At 39.5% G+C, this 22,027-nt stretch overlaps 2 protein-coding genes across 3 annotated transcripts in view; one reads left to right on the forward strand and one right to left on the reverse strand.

Annotated features, from left to right (window-relative positions):
* The window catches only part of GABRA4 (gamma-aminobutyric acid type A receptor subunit alpha4), a 46,118-nt gene extending 32,793 nt beyond the window's left edge, over positions 1-13,325 (reverse strand). The window contains exons 1-5 of one of the 2 annotated variants that reach the window (XM_021525245.1): positions 13,060-13,325; positions 12,833-12,951; positions 3,667-3,734; positions 1,050-1,270; positions 865-947 (exon numbers count right to left, since the gene is read on the reverse strand). In XM_021525245.1, the coding sequence (XP_021380920.1) occupies positions 865-947; positions 1,050-1,270; positions 3,667-3,734; positions 12,833-12,951; positions 13,060-13,142 (574 nt within the window). In that variant the 5' untranslated portion in view covers positions 13,143-13,325. Of the gene's footprint in view, positions 1-864; positions 948-1,049; positions 1,271-3,666; positions 3,835-12,832; positions 12,952-13,059 lie in introns of those variants that run through there. The other variant, XM_021525327.3, reaches the window with a different exon arrangement.
* Positions 12,660-22,027, forward strand: part of GABRB1 (gamma-aminobutyric acid type A receptor subunit beta1) — a 131,970-nt gene continuing 122,602 nt past the window's right edge. Inside the window, exon 1 of the mRNA XM_031504750.2 lies at positions 12,660-12,749. The gene's annotated coding sequence lies outside the window, so the exon portion shown is untranslated. The remainder of the gene's footprint in view (positions 12,750-22,027) is intronic.

Genomic DNA, 22,027 nt, shown 5'->3' on the forward strand with positions numbered 1-22,027 from the left:
TGCAATGGAAAACCTCTGAAGGTTCTCCAGCGATTTCTCACTTCAGAGCTCTGGGGTCAAGGTAAACAGATTAATGTCCAGCCATTGGAGGGTGTAAAGCAGAGAAGTCAATGACCAAGAAGGCTTAAAAGAATAACAAGATAGTTAATGGAGTGCATCAACCATTTCCAGAGGGTCTCAGAGGTCTCTGGTTTGGATTCACATCAGGAAACCATAGCTACCCTCTCTGGTTTGTTATGCAGAAATCCCAAACTGTTCCTCTATCCAAAATTTGCGTATTTTTCAAAAATGTACATCTGACTTCAAAGCAGAAAAATCATCTGCACTAAGATTTTTCTCATCAGTTAAAAAGTTATTTATTTAGTCTAAACTTGTCATGCAGACTCCTCTTACAGGCCAGCAGACAATTACAACTAGATGTCAAATCTCTGCACATAACCTTCACCTCTTTCTTAAGATGCCAATGTGCTTCCACTACCTGTAGAAAGAGTGAGCTAACCTGCTTCCCTAGGTGTCTCTTGTGGCTGTTTTAAATTAAGTTTGTTTTCTCCAAAGTACCTCTCATTTCACTGAGTAACCAATTCCTCCCCAAGAACCAAGAAAAACTTCATATTTCAAGCAACTGTGTATCCAGAATAGTGGGGTTTAACATAATAGCTGAATCACCACCTCCTTTTTAATTCTCTGGGTTTAATTTTTGACATCCTAAATTGAAGTTCTGAGGAACTTAACAGGAGTTTTGTCTGCATAGAGATTGCATATCAAGACATAACTGTATAAATTCAGAAAGTCTAGTAACTGCTCAAAATTTAATTCTACTATTTAAATTCCGTAGTTACAAGAAATTTGATAATTGCAACTTACAACTCCCAAATTTGAGAGGACAAGCATGACCATCCATGGGAAAATCCACTAATCTCATGGGACACTCTGCACTTATTGTAAGCCTATAATGGAACAAATTAAATAGTCTCTGGTTGCCATTTTGTCTAGGCAGTACAACTTTTGCATACAGTAATTGTAAGAAGTCAAACAAACACATTAGATACCTCATTGTGTACAGGATGGTGCCATTTCTCATTATTCTGAAGAGTTTATTAGGGGCTGTCATATTATGAGCAACAGACTTTTTTCCATTCCTGAAGAAAGTATCAGGAGTCCATACCTTCGAAACCATCAAGTTGTTAAGTCTTAAAATTTCAATAGGGCCATCATATTTTAATCTTTTATCTACCCATGTCTGACGAAAGAAGACATCCATTGTATATTCCTGTATTAAATTGCAGAAAAACAAAGATCACATTTGCGTACGTGTTTCCTGTAAAAGAAGAAATCCCTCAGGAGCAAAGAAATCATTAGAAAAGAAAATCCTAAGTCCACTACAAAAACATCTTTCCACCAATTAAAGTGTCTTGTGTACTTCTTAGTAGCTTAATTTCTTACATTAGTCATATCAATAAACTGCTACACATTTAATCATTAAGGGATAATTAACCTAATTAGGTTGCAGGAAGCAAGCAACTGAATTTGAAGTCAAGCATATAACTGGAAACAAAATTATTTCTAACAAGAATTGTCAACAGATTTTTAAAGAAAATATATCCATAGGTTGGCTGCTTCTGGCTAAATTGAAAATACCAGGACAAATGATTAGTTCCACTTCAAAGTTAGGAAAGAAAACCTAACATCATTTCATGGAAAGTAAGCTTTTAACTGAGGAAAGCTAAGTAAGTCTTTTGCCATGCCCATAAAACAGGGATCACAAATTATATAGAGATTTGCATATATATCTACATTTTTTTAAGAGTATGTAAATATCCCATTAACTCCTCAGAAAAGCCACTCAGATGCTCTAAAGAAAACATGCAACAAACTGCAGAACTACAGACATAAGCACATAATGAGAAATCACGTGTGAATGAATGGATGAAAGAATGCATTTCTCATCTTGAGAAGCCTAAGTATTTCACATAAAAAGCTATCATGGAAGGTCACATGGAAGGCTTTAAGTCCTTAAACTAAAGGATGTCCTTAAGCTAAACAATGTTTTCTGGCTTGATTTCAAATTCTTCTACAAAATGTTTCTATTGAAATTACTTGTAAGCCTACATCTATTTGTATTGGCAAGTAGGCAGGTCTACTAATGTAATGCATCTTGGATTATACGTGTTCTTTTCCATGACTGTATCCTCCACTGTGATTTATAGTTAATCCATGAAAAGTGTCTCCTCTAGTGTCAATTAATGGCCCATAAGTACCTGTTTCTGTTATTAGCTTCTACCTGACAGATTTTGTAATATAAGATTTCAACCATTTTCATTAAAAAATTAAAATGGGTACAAAAGCAACTAAAAAGACATTCTGATCATCCCCTGTACTGAAACTATAGCACACGTCACTGTTGCAGCAAGTTTTATGAGTGCAGCCACATTAAAATTACATCAGGTCGCTAATGGATGTATTAACTAAAGAGTATTCCAGAAACAATTCCTGCATCGCTAAATAGCCTCCTAAATCATCCCTAATGAAGAAAGGGGAAATATCGGCTGTAAATTATCCTTTTGCAAGTTCCTCACCCATCTTCAGTCCATGTTCTGACTTCTGCCTAGATATATGCTCCAATATAATAACTAATAACTTCCCATGAAAATGAAACCTGAGAGATGCCATGCAGCCCTCACTATAAATTTGAGGCACATATTACTAGATTTCCTTGGGACCACATTCTTGTGCCCCTTGTCCCTCTGATAAGCATATCCTGCACATGCTAACCTAGGAATGGGTAAGAGGCATTTCAACATGAGACTGCTGTCAAGACTGTAGCTCTTGAAAAAATATCTTGCTATCACATACCTTTCCACATAACAGAATTAAGTCAGGTGCAACACGAAGTGAACAACAGCACTATATGGGAAGAAAATTACTACCCTGAAATTGCATTTTCCATGAAGAAGTTCAGCACACATGGCTGTGTTATTTCCATGGGATTTCTTGAGTGTGTTATAAAAAGATCAACTGCTGTATGATTTAAGGGCATATCACTGTATTTTAGAAGTTGATGAGAGTTTTGCTGGATTTGACCTTGAAAGCAAAAGCCATTCAGGAACAAATACCAGAACATGCAAATGTAATATTTCTCCTCTGTTACTATTTCATGCATGTCACCTGGACATTTAATTTCTGCATATACTTATGAAAACTATTATCAGACAAACATTTGCTGAAAGCAATGCTTAAAGGAGAACAAAGATCAGCAAAGGGCATTCATCAGAAATGAAAATGTCAGCAAGCATTTTTGAAGTGATGTCATTATTCTTCACCTGAGAATAACACAAGTTTCAGAAACAAAAAGCAATTTCAAAAATATTACACATTTTCCCCACAGTAGACTTACTTATACACTCCCTGCAAGGCTGGATTCTGCCTCTGTGACATGAAAATCTGTTTTAAATCCTATGAAGTGAATTTCTTAAGCCAGCCAAAACCCACTGAAACTGTGACCAGAATCAGGCCTTATGTATCTAATTATAACCTGTAAATTAAGCTGTTACTAAGCTTGCCTAATTTGCATGATTGACAGAACAGTACAGATGAAGCAACCACTCCTACTGCAGTTAATCGTTTCTCAGAACCAGGAAATGGCATTTTAACCCCAGAAATACATACCATTTCTACATCAGAAACAGGTCCAAAACTGGTGACATATATATCTGTTTTGACTTCAGTAACAGGACCTAATATATGAAAAGGAAGTGAGCAAGAAAATTTGAATTTTGCAGGTCAACAATTCCCATAAATGATCCTGGTGTGTGAACAGTTACCGCTTTCAGGGTTCTGTGGATAAGCAAGAGCAAAATGCAAACAGAGGTCAATTCAGGTAAGTCTCAAGTAACATGCACTGCTCAATTACCTTTACCACATAAGTAAATCAAAAGCAGCATTTCCATGCAAATCCCCATTCAGAAAACCAATGTTGACTTAAGGGCTAAGAAAACTGATGCCAAAAAATTAAAAGGCTCACTAAAAACGCCATTTTACTTTACAACAAGCACTGAATCCTGGAAATCCATATTCCTCAAAGCATTTATTACTAATATTTGGACCTACTCGTAAAAAATCTGGACTACAGACATTAGCATGCCATGTACTGAGCAATTTAGTATTGCAGCATCAGGAACTGCATCTATTTCCTGAGACATACTTAAGTGCTTTAATACTAATATCCAAAATAAAAGTTGGAGGTCTAAGTACCTTTGAGGGTTTGAACCAAGATCCACATTCTGCTACTATGTCTGTCTTGAAAGAGCCAATGATACTTAGGACACTGTCAAAAACAGTGCATTGAACAGAGGTTTTGCACTCTCACAGCTGCCTACGGCAAATCAACCACCAGAGAAAGCAGTTTCATTTTAATGTATTATTGCTTTTACTACCTTGAAATCTTAAATGGGCATTTGCCCTTCAGTGCATTTCCCCTTAAAGCAAAGAAAACACACACTAATTTCACTGGGATTTAGGTCTCTTCCCAATGTAATAGTCTAGAAAGCTGCTAATTATCAGCCGTTATGATGGTTTTGTGATCAAAGCATTAGCTAACAGTTTAATTCAGGTAGTTAAATCACATTGTAAGTTTAAAAAAGAAATCTACTGAAGATCTTGTAAACAGTTTCTTTATGAAAAAAATGTGCATGATCTACAAATTCACAACCAGCTTCTAAACTCAAATTACTAAAAAGGATAAGTGCCTCAAGTCTGATGATTCAGGTTTTATCATAATATTTGAACTCTAAAAATGAAAGGAGAAAAGACTCAACAGAGTTAGCAGCAGAAGAATATGTCCCACTTGAAAAGAAAAAAAAATTAAAAAATCAGTCTTCACAGATGTCACTTTGAATCAAATGGTAAAAGATAAAAAAAGAAGTAAGCAATGGGAAAATAGGGAAATTTAAGTTCTTGCACTTAGAACAAGTCTCAAGCTGTGAACAAAAAGGAAAAGAAAACCATGTAAAATTGTTTTACTACAGAATTTGCCTATTATTTAGAGGAAAAAAGCAAGAATGTTTCATCTAAGTGTCAAAAAGATTACTTTGCTGGAAGCTAATTTTCACAGAAGGGCATTTTTTCAAAATAAATCTAAATAAATTCCACTGTACAACAGTTGGTAGCTCAGAGGTCCCTGGAAACTTGTGTAGTTTGGCATGTCTGTCTCAAAGAGGTTTTTAAGAAGCAACCGCCAAGTTCCAGTTTCATACCATGCCATTTGTTTTGCAGTAAGTTGGTCCCTAAACATGGAAGCTGCTCTCTTTTCTACAATTACCAAGGCATTCATGAGTCAGGGAAATCCACAAGTGTTTAGATCACTCATTTTACTAACATAGTCCAATGACATTTCCTGAATATATTGATTTCTGGAGAGCAGAAGCGCTCTAAGAGATTAGAAGTTAAGACATTTATCTGCAGTGCTAGAAAACAGGAGAGGAAAGCCCAGACATACTTGCATGTAGAAAAAGAAGAGATTCAATTACCACTGATCTCCCATAAGCACACTATTAAAATTTATCCAGGGTTGACTTAAATACATAAATATTTATTTTATTTGATCTTGAAATATTTCTGCAATCAGTTCTACAGAAGTGAAAAATTCATTTTCCCACATAGCTTTAATAAGAAAATACAAGAATTAGTCTTTGTTACTTAATAATAAAATACTGAATACTGAACTCGGTTCCTGAAAGAATCTCTTTCAGGAACTGAGCTCAATATTCAGTAATCCAGTTCTACTGAGTAACAGAGACAAGTGCCTGAATTCCTTTCAAGAACTGCTTTACCTGTTAGTTATAAGAAACTAAATAGGAATAGCCCTTAAATAAACTCCAGACCTTTATGTGTTTTTCCTTTGATGGTATACTCTTTTCTTTAGCTCACAGAACACTGTAATTTTACAATCATACCAAATGAGCAATTGGACAGATTTTTCTATAGACATGAGCTGCTTTTCCTCAAACATTGATTTTTTTTTTTTTTTTTTTTTAATTAAATGACTACAGCTTCATGGGCAATAGGCATTGAAAGTCTTTTGCAACTTTGTTTTTTGGAGTTTCTCAGAAAGAAGGGGAAAGCTAAGATCAAGAAGCTAATCTCCAAATCAGCAAGCCTATGACCTAATGCTATTAGAAACATTATAGCAGCAGCACAAGATTAAAACTGTGTTTGGGTTCACTCTTCAGTAACTGCTATTCTGCTCTCAAATATTTATTAGTATGACCCATGAGAAAGAAGGAAGAAGGAATTCTCAGACAATTATGAGGCCACAAAAGTGATCTCATAATACTTCTGGTTGCTTGTCCAACATGATGGCAGAAGAGTGACAAAACAGATGTGAAAATCACATTTTATTCTACTAGCAAATGGCAGATGAATGCGGGTCTAGAGGTACTTTAAACATCATAACAGTTATCCAGCTAGTACAGACATACAAATCCTTGATTTGCAGCCAAAACCTTGGTCAAACAGTTCAGTGTCTGGTAGGAGCAAAGACGGTGAAGCTGATTATCCCCTTAATGCTTTCTCTCCAATTGCAGCCCTTTCATGCTCCATGTCTTCTACCTACACTGGCCTTAACAGTTGTGAAATGACAAATCTTGGATTTTCTAGCACATCCCAGTACTTAATGCCAACCCAGGAGTATCTATGGTGACACCAATACTTATCTCTTATTCTTCTTGTTCTAGAAGAAAACATAGTTGGTAACAATAGTGGGGGTATAAATAGTGAGTCATGCTGCTGCTTCTTTTTTAAACTATTATTAATCGTGGGAATTCCTGTCAACGAGGAGGTGATCTGCAGTCACCTAACCTACTTTTACTGGTGATTTAAGCAGCCCTCCAAAACGAATGTGTTGCACCACTTAATCAACTCAGGCTCTGCAAGCAGAAGATCCTATTAGAATCCTTAACGCTCTATTACTGGCAGTAAAATGCAGTGAGTTGTAATAAGGCCAATTAACTTTAAATATGACCATTTGGGCTTACCCCTCAATGCATCTTCACAAAGTATCTATCTACCATAAATCTTCAGGAATGCTGAAGAACTATTTATATCTTACTTGTGTGTATTTTTATGTCAATGAAATAGGAGGAGAGTCCTACACACTGCAGTGGGAACAGTTACGTCTGAATCACTGCTTGCAAGATAATATACTTTAAGGAAGCTCAGGCAGGATTAAAAGCAGCCCCTGCAAAAAGCCAGAATAGTTCGGTGTTATAGATGTTACATGTGGGCTGAAAAAGTGATGCCAGGCCCTAACCCTGGGAAGAGGAATGCAAGAGAGCTCTCCCAAGCATTTTATGTCAACATATGGATTGAACGGCAGCACAGCTCCCAGTGAAAGACTTTGGGCTCCATTATCCCTGCGTCTCCATAGGCAACTGTCACTGCAGAGATCCCTGCTGTATGTAAACACTCAAATCCTGCACAAGCTTTCTGTATATTGCAAATTTTGCCATCAAGGGTCCCATAATCGGAAATATTAAAAAACAAGTCTGTGCAAAGGTTTCATCATACCAAGTGCAGTTATGCTGTGCAGTTATCGGTGCCATTATGAGATCAATCTCAGGATATATAAACCACATAAAATCACATTACATCAGTTCCTACAGCTACATCAAAAAAAAAAAAAAAAAAAAAGTAGTTTCTGCAGATTTTTTTAAAATATAACTACTTGTGAAAGATTTGGTGTTTTCTCTTTCCAAATTCTTGCTGCCTGAATAGGGATGACATTTTTAAAGTGAGGAAAAAAAAAGAAAAAAAAAAACCATCATATGAAATATGTTCTCTTGTTTCATTCTATCAGAAAGAACAGCTAAGGTCACCAACTATATGTAAGAATTCTGCTCAAAGCCAGAACTAGGTAGGGCATTTTTTAAAAATTAATACAGAATTCAAACACATGGGCTACATTCTCTACTAAAAGATGATACAACAAACACAGCAGCACACAATAACCTTTGTCTCTATGTATGTTCATCCACCAGCATGTCTGAACCTGCAAAGGGAAAAGTATACCTCAGAACTGAGGAGATTATTGTTTCTTTGCCTATTTATCAGCAAAACAACTCTGCTGAGACAGCCAATGGGCCTCATACTGGTGCCAGTTTTCATGATGTGGACACCTGTCTACTAAGAACTGGACTAAGAATATCAGCTAATTTTACACAGATCACTGAACAACAGACAGATGGTAATGACTTCAAGCATTACTAACTGAGGCCAAACTCAAATCTGTCACCTACAGGTATCTACCACCATATCCTGTTAAGCTTTGAGTCATCAACTTTCACCAGCTGAGAAAGAATGGACAACTGCCTGAAAAAAAAAAATGACCCACTTCCCTTTTCAATGCTCACTTCAAGTCCACTTGCAATCTAAATAGTAAAAAAATAGTTTAAAAAATTATAACATCTATTATGCTGAGCAATGGAACCTTGAAGGTACGCTTGAGTTCCTAGTAAGAGCAAATAATCATGCAGATATTTTTATTTTCTCTAAAAACAGAAAATTGCCTTTGCACTTCAAATGTATTCTGTGTTTATTTTCTGACTAAAGTCCTGCATAGACAGGAAATGAAACTCTTCAGAAATGCTGTTCATCAGCTGAACAAAACACAGACTAAAGGGGCACAGAATCCTTCTCCTACCCTTCCTAGGGGAGACAATGGCCAATATATTTAATTCTATAAAGTACTCAGCTGCACTTCCACAATTACAAGAGCATGAGAAAGAACACAAAAGGACAAAGAAAAGAAAAAGGGAAATGGATGAACACAGCCCTATTCCTTCTATTCAGGAGTCAACAGCGGATGTGGCAATTTCCAAAGAGAAAGCCACAGAGCTAACATGAGTAGTTGATAGTGAGATTCAAAACTTATACCAGTTTCTCCCTCACACAAATGAACAGAACTCAGGAAGGGAGAGGGCTCCAGATTTCACCAACTGATGGGCAACCACACCACAACGTGTCAGCAACAGGCTGTGGGCAATGCCGCAGCTTGCGGCCAGCGGGTTTCACAGCCAACCTGAGAGCCTTGGGCAGGAGGCAAGTCACACGCCACCTTTTTTTCTTTGGTCTGGCCATATAATTGGCCATTTAAAGCAAGATGCCAGAGATCAGATGTTGTCTGAAAGGCACAATTCATTAAAATTAGCAGATACGTGGCAGCACAGAGTCTTGTCACCCTCATCAGCTTCAGTCTTCTTATTCCTTCCTACATCCCTAAGTCCAGGTTTAAGTGTGATTAGTTACTGTATCATGAACATTTCAAGGACGCCATTACATTTTTTTAACTTACCATCCAATACAGGTTTGAATCAGTTCTTGCAGGCCCTTGCTATTATCAAGAGTAGCTCAAGTAAACTCCAAAACCATGCAAGGGTTTAAAATGGCAAATCAGACCCAGGCCTTTTACCTCAAGTGAATAATGCTCCTTTCAAAGGCTTTGGATTTCTACTGTGACTTTGAAACTAATGACCAGAAAAGTAATAAGTAATAATTTTCAGAGAAAATACAGCTTGTGTAACTTTCATGTAATACACAAAATTTTAAAAGCAGATGAAAACTGAAGACAGGGTTTAGCTAGAAATGCTTCTACTTCAAACTTTTAGGACTCAATCAAAATAGTACTCTGGTAGGACTCTCAAAGTTTTCCAGCAGATGATGATTTTAATTAATGACACTACAAGCAGATTCTGTAAAAACTGTTTTTATAGAGTGGTTTTGACCAGGAAACCTACTTGGATTATAAATTGTATGCTGAAATTCAGGATAATGATCTAACAGAGCATACAGTGTAGGGAATGAACTAACTTCACTTCCATCACACTATTTTCAAACATCATACAGCATTACTTTACTCATTAGTCCCTAAATACCTTCCATCTACTCAAATTCAAAACTCTTATGCATTTAAAGTCTTCCTGACAGCAGTTGCAGGTTTTTTTTTTCTTTCCTACATGAAACTGCCTATTCTGCTTTATTTAATTCAATTTCTAGGTGACATTTCTTCGCTTCTCTCTTTAGATTCTCCGCATGCCTCAACTTAATGGGAACTTTCACTTAAATGATCTTCACTAACTGTTTTGATAAACCCTTCTGGTTTTGTTTTTCATACTACCAAACCTTACAGCACCTAGTAAGGTGACAGCAACTTTTTAAGTTCATTAAATTAATTTAATAAAGGGAACTTATAATGCAAGGTGTCAATGCGTAAGTACCACCAAGAGAAGCTTCCACATATTCCACTGGGGTTCACAACTCTCCCAGGAGACCACATCCACATTTGTAAGCATGCTGAGGCAATTTAACTTCTCCTCCATAACTACCAAAAATTGTGAAAATTAATGATAGTATGGAGAATATTGATCCAGTTGGAGGAATTTTCCAAAACCAAACATTTTCTACTTTGCTCTGCATGTATTTTTATTTGTGGTAATGCTGTAACATGCCAGCAAAATTCAGAATTTGGCTACCTCCCCGAGTCTGATTTTAAACATAATTTGTGCCAGAATTAGAAATATTTTCATCAATTTGAAGTTTAAAATGAGCATCAGTTAGTCCTCTCTGAGGCCTTTTGTTCTTAAAATAAAGCCTTCATTTTATTTCAGGCCCTGTGAAAACTAGATGGTGAATAAGCTTCAAGAAGAAAACAAAAATAAGTATTCTGCTGTTCATCAGAAAGTGATGTAGCTTTAACATTACTAAAACACACTATACTTTCCATCTCTAAATATTACCATCCCCTCAGACATTATGTTTCCAATGGTATAAACTAGTGAGTGACCCACTTTCAAGCTAGAAATCCCAATTCTGATAAAGATTTATCAGAAAAAAGCCCCAAAATATAGGTAAAAGTTGATTTTTATATTCTCTATTTCAATAAATAGTCTGTAGTTATTACTCTGAGCAATGTCAAAAACCTGATCAATTACAGAAATTTCTTTGGTTGGTTTTGTTGTTTAATTTTTTTAAATCCAAAATTGTTCTTCTCAAATCAAGTGTAGATAATTTTCACTGTAAAGAGCTAGGGAGGAGGCAAGCATAATTTTAAAATCCAAAGCATTTTCCCCCATGTTTTATTTAAAAGTTCAAAACTCAAAGATGAGTGGTTAAATGTCAACCATAGAAATGGTTATGAGGAAGGAAGAAGAAAAATAATATCAATTTTGTGAAATATTGACCCAGAGATATTTTCACCAGGCTGAAATCTGAGTTTTTTCCTCCCTCTCTCCCTTACTTCAATATCGCCAATGTGAAAGTTCAAGAAGACACAATGAACTTCTTCTCCTTGATTGCATTTTGCTGAAAGTCTGCCACGCTTACAGGGGAAAAATACCTACTCTTGCAAAACATCCTGCAAGGGACAATAGTATTAAAATAAAAATCACCATATATTATATATTTAGTAGATGTTTAATTTTGGAAATCTGATAATGCTCATAAAGCATCTTTGCTAGATGACTAATTAGTTGGCATTCAACCTAAAATGATGCCAAACTTAGCACATCTCTTGTACGCGTGCAGAAGTGTCTGTAACCTCTCCACAAAGACTAAATCGCAAAAGACTATCAGTTCCAAATGACTCCTCCGGGTGTTAATAAATTTAGCTTCCTTCTCACTTAATGTGTAAACTAACTTAAGAAGGCCTCATTTATTCCACACACTCAAAATAATGAGTGGTCCATGGATGCCAGGTGCTGTCCTTTAACAATCATGATCATGCAGGTGAAAGCACTGCATATGGCATGTGGGGAATGTGCTGGCATACATGTCAGTGTGGATGGATCACATGTATGGAGAAGGTACTTTCAGAGGAGGAAGAAAGTATTTTGCAACATAAACCTACGCAAGGATCTCATTCAATCCTGTATTGGAAGCAGCCTATAAAAACCTTGCTACAGCTTTGAGCATCATAAAAAGGTCTATAGCATTTATTTATAAACATTTTTATATTTTTTTTACTTTCAAATTTGCATTTTTAATATCTTCATTTCAGATTACAAAATAAACTTTTATTTTGCCTGGATCTTAATGATTTTTTGTTCCAAGTCCCTACACAAAAACATTAAAATCAAAGAGAACAGCAAGCTTGGCTACTTCTTCAGCATCACAAAACTGCATCTTAACAGCCTGGGGAAAGGAAGAGGCCCAAAACCCCCACACACAGAACACAGGTGAAGGCACATTTGAAACCCCACCATGTCTGATTCCTATACAGCAATTAACTACTACTTCTAAATCAAAGCTGGAATTTCAGCAACTGTGGCGAAGAACTGGCACTTGGGCTCTAATTTTCTCTAACTAGGGGAACAGAATCCATCAGACCCAATCTCCTAGGCTGGTTAAAGTACACTTTTTTCTAATAGGACCCGATCGCGGCATTCACGGGTCAAAACCTGCTAAGAATGAGAAGAATCTGGGTGTTAGACAGGTCACTCCGTCCGCACCAAGCCAACGCACACCGGCTTCAGTGCTTATTTTTCCCCCAGCGCAGCAGCAGCAGCCCGAGCCCGGGATGTGGGCAGAGCAGCAAAGCGGGGGCTGAGCCCGGGACCGCCCCAGCGGGGCCCCCACGGCCGGGACTGCGCAGCACCCCCGGGCTCCCGGGCCAGCCGCTGCCTCGCTCCGGCCCCTCCCGGAGAGTTCGGACCCCGGAGCACGGAGTGGGGACGCACTCCTACGTTTTCGGACAGGAGCAGGTCGGTCCGAGCGGTGAGCGCTGCCTCCCCCGCCCCAGCCCAGCGACCCCCCGCCCGTCGCCGGCACCGCGCCGCCACCGTACCCCCAAATCCCGGTCGCAGCCGGTTGTCATAGCCATCCAGGAGGCTGTTCAGGATGCTGGTAAAATTCTCCGGCCACAATTTCTCCTCTTTTTTGATCTGCCCTGGCGGCCCGGTGAGACTGCGAGGCAAAGAGGGAGCGGGTGAGCGGAGCCGCCGGGAGCCCGCGGCGAGCAGCGGCACCGGACCGGCCGCCCGGGTCCCCCGGCGCCGCCGCCGGGCTACTCACCAGGTCGCCAGGCACAGGCAGTGCAGGAGGGCGATGGAGAGACCCGAGGACATGGCGATGGCTGGCTCCTTGGCAGAAACCATCTTTGCATGCCATACTTCACGCCTGGGCACGTTAAACGCCTTGTCCGGGGCGGGGAGGGGGACGCGGGGCCCGGCGGGGCGGCGGCGGCCCCCGGCGGTCCCACATGCGCGGCGCCCCGGTTGCCAAGCGCCCGGCACGGGCGGAGGAGCGGCGAGCGAGTTTCCCCGCACCGTTAACTCTCTCGGGGCAACAGGCGCCGGTCCCGCCGCTCCCCCCGCCCCCGCCCCGCCCCGCCCGCGGCCCCGCGCTCCGCCCCGCGCTCCCCTCCCGGCCCGGCCGCGGCCGCGCCGCCGCCGGTGGCGGTGCGGAGGTGGGGCGGCGGTGCGGGGAGGGACGCCGGGGGCGTCGCGGGGGTGACGGCGGTGGCGGAGCCTTCGCTCGTCCCGATCGCCTCTGCGCCCCGCGAGGGGAACAAAACCCAGAGCGTGGGCGGGCGGGGGCTCTTAATTCCCCAGCGAGGAGGGCTTGGGAGCAGGAGGGTCTCTCCGCTCCCGTAGGAGAGGAGCTGGCAGGAGAGAGATAGGAAGAGGAGGTGAAGGAAAGCTTTGACTTCAAGGTTAAAACAGTGCGCGCCCAAAACAGATGGGAGCGAGTGGGTTATCCCAGGTTTCTAAAATCAAAAAATGCCAGCATAAGGGAATCGTTTCACATTATATCTGGTGGGTTTTTTCTTTTTTCTTTTCTTATCATTCCTATAATTAGGAAACATGATTTGGTGACCCAAAAACATTCCATTATGCAAGGTCCAAGGGATTCTGAAGAATTACAGTAAAAGCCACTCAGAAGTGTTGTTAGTCTGTCACAAGCTATCGGGATGGCTGGGTGGAGGGGGAAGACTGAGGGAAAGGAAGAGAGTGGGGGTGTTCCACACACAGTAAGTATTGGCAATAAACAACTTGTTCTTCTGATCAAGTGTGCTGCAGAGACAATCGTTGAGGTTTGAAAATCAGTGTGCATGTCAATTTTAATGAGGGTGGTGAAATTCATCGTCCACATAGGGCAGATATTGTAATTGACTCAAAAACTACAGTATTGTCAATGCCGACAGTAAAAAGTCTTCATTACTTACTACAGTATCTTTTAGCACTGAAATGCCTGATTATCTTCAAAACCACTGTACACTTGAAATCTTCCTGATTGTACTTCAGAGCTTGCTCCAGCTAGGGTGCCCTTTGCTGATTCGTTTAAAAAACAATTAAAGCTGTGCTTGAAATCCATTTAGCCTGCTGATGCTGTTTATCTTTCAAAAAACTCTGTCTAGGCAGTCAGTTCTGCTTCCAATTTTAAAAGCCCTATTTAGGCCTCTGCAGATCACTAGTCTGCTTCCTGAGATTTTGACAAGGATCCTTATCTTCTGACTGCTTTATAAGATCCTGATCTGACTGCCTTAGTGGAATGACAAATGTGCTGCCAAAACGTCACTGAGTGGGGCAGCCTGTCTATGGATGGCATGCACGCTCTGTGCAGTATTTACAAATCTGGACAACACAGACGGTAGGATGTCACAACAAGGTCACTTCAGCTCTTGTGATGAGGCTCTGTTTAACTCCACACACAGGTGAAAACCAGCACAACAGAGTCCACTGCTCTGTCTCCATTAGCAGTCTGATCAGGGACAACAGAAGGATGGATGCACAGCTCTTCAGAAGTCTAATTTCACCAGAGTCAGATAAATTTCTCTGGGTTAATCAGTCACTTGGGATCTTCTGTAAAGTGCTGTGATTTGTTTATCTGGATCAATCTTCTGCCTTAACATGGACTGTGCCAGGGGGATACTGAGAACTCACCTCCAGTCAAGAGAGTGTCAAGTTTTTCTCCCTTGAAATAAAAAGTAGACCCTTACTACAGAATATTGAAAATATTTCCCAGTGAGAGTATGTTATACAGGGATACCTCAGTTAAATTTTGCTGACAGAAGTGAAACTCAAAAAATGAAAGTGAGGGCAATAGAGGGTATTTGAGAACTGGGCAAAATCCTGCTGGCTAGTCACAGACTCGGTGCAATATATGGCTCTATGGCACTGTCACTTACTGCAGCTGCTGAGGAAGAAAACAAACACCCAGACAGAGCTAGGGACACCCTTTAGATTGTTTTAATACCTTCTGGATATGTATAGACACCTGTGTGAGCTGAAACAGAAAAGTCGAGTGGTATTCACCAGTAATGATCTCACCACATGAACATCATGGGAAATGCTATCACACAACCCCCTCTCAAATCCATGCCTGGAGTCAGTAGTTCTGCTACAGCTAGAAATCAAAGAAATTTCATCAATTCTAGGAACTGAGCTGGTCTTTCAATGATTTCCAAGTTCTTCAGAACAAAGAACAATATTATTGATACCTTTTGTCTCTTCAGTACAGGTACTTCAGTGAGGTAACTGAAGTAACATTCAGTTAAAGATTTGTGGACATGCCATGAAATGACAAGAAATACTCATGACTTCTAAAATGGTGCCCATGTTGTTTTCTCTAAGAAAATGTAGACACAGTGCCCTCCTGTCACACCAAGCCTGCCTCGGGTTATATTGATGCAGTATCTGGGTGCCACATGAGTGCATTTACTCCCTACAAGTGCTAAAACAAAATGAAAATTAACTTTCTCTAAACCTAGAAAATTAATTCTAACACATCTGAAATTTATGAGTTGCTAATATCTCCCTTAAATCCAGGCATGATTATCAAGAAATACATAAGATTAATACCAAAACCAGACGGTTGTCACTGATATATGAAAAACTGTATCATTTTGACATCAACTGTATCATCAGATTGATGAAGCATTTACAAAACTAGACTTGAAGGAAACTTAAAGCAGTTCAAAATAACAGTAAACAGACCTGTAAGCCACATAGCCCCTCTGAGTATTTATTGCCTCTGATACATGCATTGCCCTGCTAAATTTTGATGTTTTCTGAATTACAACTTAAGAGCTATTCTAGGGGCTTTTTTGGTAATGTACTTGTAGCATAGACACACAGAAACTCCAGAGGTTCTTCTTCATCACCAGCAGATGTATGCTGTTTTGAAAAGTACTGCTTCAAATGGTCTTTGATCTCTTCACAGTATATCTGGGTTATATCATCTCTCTAAAATAACTTGATGACTCCAAGAAGGATTTAGTAGTCACAGGCTGAATTGATGGTCACCAAAAGTGTTTGCTGGATTCAGCATTTACCCAGATTCTCCAGCTTTTACCACCAATTCTTCCAAGATTTCTCTGAAGAAATCTCACCCATCGGGAACTATTGTAAGAAGGGGACTATTTTTGCCAGGCTCCATATGCTCAGAAAGCACTTGAATTTTTTAAATAGATTTTTTTTTTTTTTGTCCCTCTACTGATTTATCCTACTAATGATTTTTGATGAAACAGACATTCTAGCCAAGCCTCAAAAACAGGTTTATCCAAAGCTATTGATCTTAAGTATAGTTTAATCATTTTTTATTTGTTACAACACAGAGAAGCAGATTTTCTCATCACTCTTCCCATTTCTACTTTACCATCAGATTAAATGGAAAGAATAAGGAAGTCAGTTATTTTCTTTTGCTAGTCATTATCTAACTTTTGCAAGGTTTGTACTTTTGATTTTGCTTCCCTCCCCCCACTTTGTAAGCCATAGGTTCTATCAATACTACAGTTATATAGGTTATATAGGTAAATCATAGGTTCCATCCTTTCCCCCAGTAGATTTAATTATTCAGCTGATTTTTACCTGATTTAGTTTTGGTATCAAATCCATGAAGACAGACAAGCTAAGATTAAAAAGGCTGTGAAAATCTTTAATGCCCAGCTATATGTTGCATAGCTAAAAACCTCTAACTCTTAGAAAAGATAAAACGGATCACAGCCAAGTATCTCAATGTTTCTTTATCTAAATAGGTAAGTCATTGATTTCTTGGGTTTTTAAGTTTCTATCCATATCAGTAGAGTTTCTTACAGTCTTGAATAAGCAACTTCTCTTCACATATAGCCTTTTTAAAAATCAGGGTTTGAGTATCCATTCTTTGGAAAATGCATATCCTGATCTTTTTGGCAAATGCCCAAGAAAAGACATGGAGACCTTTACTGTACTAACTAAAGTATCTTTCATTCCCTTCTTCTCCGACATCCACACTGATTAAAGAGATCATGGAAACCTACATGTCTTGGCTTTATCAAAACTTTGATATGGAGTTCAGGGAAGGTCTGTATTACCTGTTCAGCAAAGAGTTTTCAATCAGGGGGGATACCAGGACACTGTGGGCCTTGACTGCACCTCTACTGATGTAGTTATGTTTAAGGAATGTAGATTTTGGGTCTATTGATTGAAACTTAAGTTCTGCTCCAGGAACAGTAAGATAGATGAATAATCTCTTTCTGGCTCTTCTCCCAGTTCCAGCTTTCCCTGTAGTTCCCTTTCCTGATGTAGTTCTAGAAGTTTTGTTTCCAGGTTCCTATTTCAGTCTCTGATCACAAAGTTTTTACCTATGCAGTTATCTCTCTAAAGAATTTACAGTCTAGATAAACAAGACTGAGTAAGGACTGGATACAAGAAAGTACTGTTATTTCTGTTTTGCTGGAAATAAAGATACAAAAAGCTTAAGTGGCTATGCAACACAATGTATGAAATGTAACTGCTTTCAATATAAGAAATTTGCAGCAGAACAGAAGCTTAATTATAGTCTGCTGAGCCCAGGTCAGTTTTCTTGTCTTTTCAGAGCACAGCATAAGCTCTATGTAAAACTGAACCTCCAGCTGGTCCAGCTTTGCTTCACTTCCATGGCCAGAACTCCTACGAAACTGCAGGAGCTGATGCCGACATGCATTTAGCTGTGTATTTTTTCCTCTGACATATGGTATTTACAAGACTGCTCTACAGCACCATGGTTATTTTAACACATATGTATTTGATTGCTTGGAATAAGCCTAGAAAATCCTTTGAGAACCAAATATATACATATACATACATACATATATATATATATATACACACACACATGCATATATTGCTATTAATGATTGCAAGAAGATTTATATGGATTATAGTGATTGACACATGGATGTTTAAGGAGGTAAACTGTGAGCTTCATATTTAAGGGGACCTCTACTCTACACACTGCAATGCAAATGTGTTTGTGGAAGCATTCACTGAAGGAACTGCAATTTGGGGCAAAAAGTGTTGTCACCAAGAAAGCACTAAAGGATTCATGTGCCTTCATCTCTTCTTTCTCATCTGACCCCAATATTTTCCTGGCACACACACTCATATTATTTGGCATGTCACTAACCCATGTCATATCTGCAGCCAGGACAAGTTGCAGTCATGTCCTCAGTGGAAAAGTGGGGAATCAAGGACATCTGATTTCTGTCTCTAAAATGGGTATCCCCAGAAAAGCAAGATAAGAAAACCCTCTTCATACAGGAGGAAATGCAGATTTTCCTAAAAGCAATACAAATCTGTTTCGCTTTCATTGAGGTGAAGAACATGGCAGCCAAGGCTGTAGGTAGGAATCTGGAAAGCCACTGTCCTGTATCCTGCCTTTCCCTGTCAGGTTCCCATGTTTAATACAAAATGTGCCAAAAATTTTGGTTGCCACGAGCAGCAGTTGCATATTTTCTGCAACACTCAGAAGCAACTGGCAGGGCAGAGAAGGGCAGGGGGCTGAGCTCAGAAGAAGAGGGGAGGAAGGCTGGATGCCCTGACTTGCAGTCTCCATCAGATTCCTGCTTTCAGGCAGAGGATGCTGCTCTGCCTACTGGTTTCAAGACAGCTGCATCCTGATGCTGGCAACTGCTCCCAGGAGGAACAAGAGAGAAAATGCACCAACAAACTGCCTTCCTGGAATACTTCATTGTTCCCAGTCATTACACATCTACTAATCCCAGAAGTATATGAGTTATGAGCAGATACCTGGGGAATGACTTAAATATTCCATGGAAGCCACAGGCCTGGTCCTTGACTCACGGTGAAGCCATTGGCAACAGCTTTAGTGATTTTCTTCCTGCCTTCCTGGTGCCTGGCTTGCACCAAAGGAGGAGGACCTCATTTTTCTTTAAAAGAAGGAAAGTAAAGAGTTGCAAAGATTCTACAATGCCAGGAAAAAATGTGAAAATTTGACCTAGATGAAAATTTGACTACTTGTATACACAAGTACTGCATAAAGAACACAAAATCCTGCAGGCAGGATAAAACTGAAGCTTCTGAATCTCATGAGCCCTGTGGGGCTGATTTGTGATTCTCAGAAGTCTGGGGCTAGCAGTACTTAAGAGGCTCTGTTGATGCTGCTCTTCCCTCATGTTGCCATGCTGGGAGGTTGGCGAGCTCTGCTCAACACCACCTCTTCACTGGCAATGATGTTCACTTAAGAACTTTGCTTTGGTTTGGTTCATCTCCCAACACGTTGCTGATGTCAAGCATGCATAGTAACAGACTTTCCTTTCTACCTTGAAAGAGGTATATTCTTTGTAACATTTTGAGAAATATAATGGCAGCAGAAGAAGTAAGGAATACAGTCACTGAAAGGTGTTCTGCATCTACCTGCTTACAAGAGATAGCTCTTATAGTGGTACACCATGTATAGTCAAACCTTCCTTATAATGACAGCATTTTTTACTAAATAATAATATCAGCATTTGTGTGTTACATAGAGACTATTCCCTTTCACATATTTTAGTATAAAAGCAAACAGAATGATCAGGGGAATAATACAAATAGAGCTGCCAAGTAGACTGGCCCAGAGGTAAACAGCTGAACAAATTGGTGTTTAGACCTGTAAGTTCTGCTAGTAAAAGCAAAATTTGCCATTGTGGCAATACACGAAATCCAAAAAAGACACACAACTAGTCTGCTCTTCATTACCATCTGGTGGTTGTTGTATGGAGTGGCATTACTCACATCTCAAAGTTACTGAGGAAGAATTTAATATCCTCAGAAAGGAAAGGAAAGTAGCAGCAGTGGGCAGCACAAGAGAGGTAGTTTTGTCTTATAGGCATCAATACAAAGGCATCAGGCAAAGAAAACACTGTAAAGATGAGCAGGTAGAAAAGAGAAAAAGAAGTACTTCTCTCAAGTATTTTGAGGTGTACCTGAGTATCATTTGCAAGGAACTGAGAAGTGCTTGGGAAGCACAGTGTGCTGTTCCCTCCTGCTGACAGCAGCAGCATCTAAGATCATTTGACAAGATGAGATATTGGTTAGCCACTTTCCATAACTAGTTCCCAGATCTTCACTACTCACCCAGAGAGGTATTTTACAGTGGTAGCCCAGCAGGGAGCCATGTCCTCAGTGGCAAACAAGAGGGATCTAATCCCATTCTACAGGAGCTAGCTCACCCCTTGCACAGTCAATAGTCTCCGTATCTATCCATTGTAGAGTCTCTACCTCTTCCCACACAATGATTCCCACACAAAAGGAATTTGCAGTGTAATTCAACTTGGAAATGACTTTTAGTCGTTGGTCCAAACTTCTCAAAGCACAATTAACCTCGAAGTTAGACCAGGGAGGTCCAGGGCCTCTGAGGAGTTCATCCCCCTTGGCAATCTTCCTTTCTTATTCTTGGATTATTTCTTATGAAGGGAGGGCAGTCTGCTCCTAAAGAGAGTGAAAGAAGTACAATAACTGATGAAGTGCAGCACCCTTTTGCTTTTACCTAAGTGTATGAATCAATAGGTAATTGATGTGCAGTGACAAGTCCAATCTAAGTAGTTTGCAACAGTACCAATATAAACTCCTGGACAAAGTCACAGGGTGTGCTAGTTTGTGTACACCATGGGGTTGATCCAGTGCAGCTGCAGCATTTCATGTCTTATGTACTAGATTGAATTTTCAAGAACAGCACAAAAAAAGATCATTATTATAATTATAAAATTCACAGGTCATAATGCACTTAAAACCAGAAATAGTATCATACGTCAGTTGCTTTGTACCTTGAAAGATGCACTCTTCAGATCCTTTCTCAGCTCTGCCATTGAATTATATGACCTTGGATAAGTAATTTAGGCCAGATCTTCTAAGAAGTGTAGCTCAGTCTATGTGCATCAATTTATACATAAGACTGACACAGACCTTGTGGAGATGAATACCCAAATCTGCATTTAAAATGTTGATCCCCACACCTCCATATCTGAATTTCCTGTTCTTCAAATTTTAGCAAAGATTTCCATATATTTTAGGGATATTTGAAGGCATTAATAAGTTCAAATGCACACTGGGAATTAAAAACATATAAGAATACTAAGTATTATTACCAAATAGGTCAGTATTTAACCAATACCCATGTCCTTAATAGTTTAGACATTTTGTCAACTTTGTGTCTCATTTCAGTTGTTTAATACATAATCAGCTTTCTAAATATTACTCTGCTGGACACAGATATGAGAGTACATGAAATTAATACTATCTGAGAAATACCCTGTCTTCGTGAGCAGGCCTCCACCATCACCTCCCTCACCTCTTATCCCACTCAGACATGAGATGCTGATGATGAAAAAACCAAGGGACAAAAAGGAAGCTGAATATTTAACAGAAACAAATCCAGGAGGCAGACTTCCCAAGATGAATGGTTTTAAGAGGATGAATAAGGTGCCCTTGCTGTCTTATTAAGCCAAAGCTATATGTGATATTTTCCTTACCCAAGGAGGAAAAATCTACCCTCACTTATATACGGTTCAGATATTATGGTCATTTAGGTCCTGCTCCAAAACTCACTGAAGTAAACAAAAACGCTGCCACTCATGCAGGTGATTCTGGATCAGAACAAGATAGTGTTTTTCATTCTCAGTTCCTTATTTACTATAGCGTTCAGTTTTTCTCTATATTTAAAATGCTTTGTTTTGTTCTAGCCTCATTATTGCAGTTTAATCCTCTTAGACAATTTTTCTAATTCTTCAGTTCCCTTTCTGACT

Source organism: Lonchura striata, chromosome 4 (genome assembly GCF_046129695.1).
Source record: "Lonchura striata isolate bLonStr1 chromosome 4, bLonStr1.mat, whole genome shotgun sequence".
In the NCBI taxonomy this organism is placed as follows: Eukaryota; Metazoa; Chordata; class Aves; order Passeriformes; family Estrildidae; genus Lonchura; species Lonchura striata.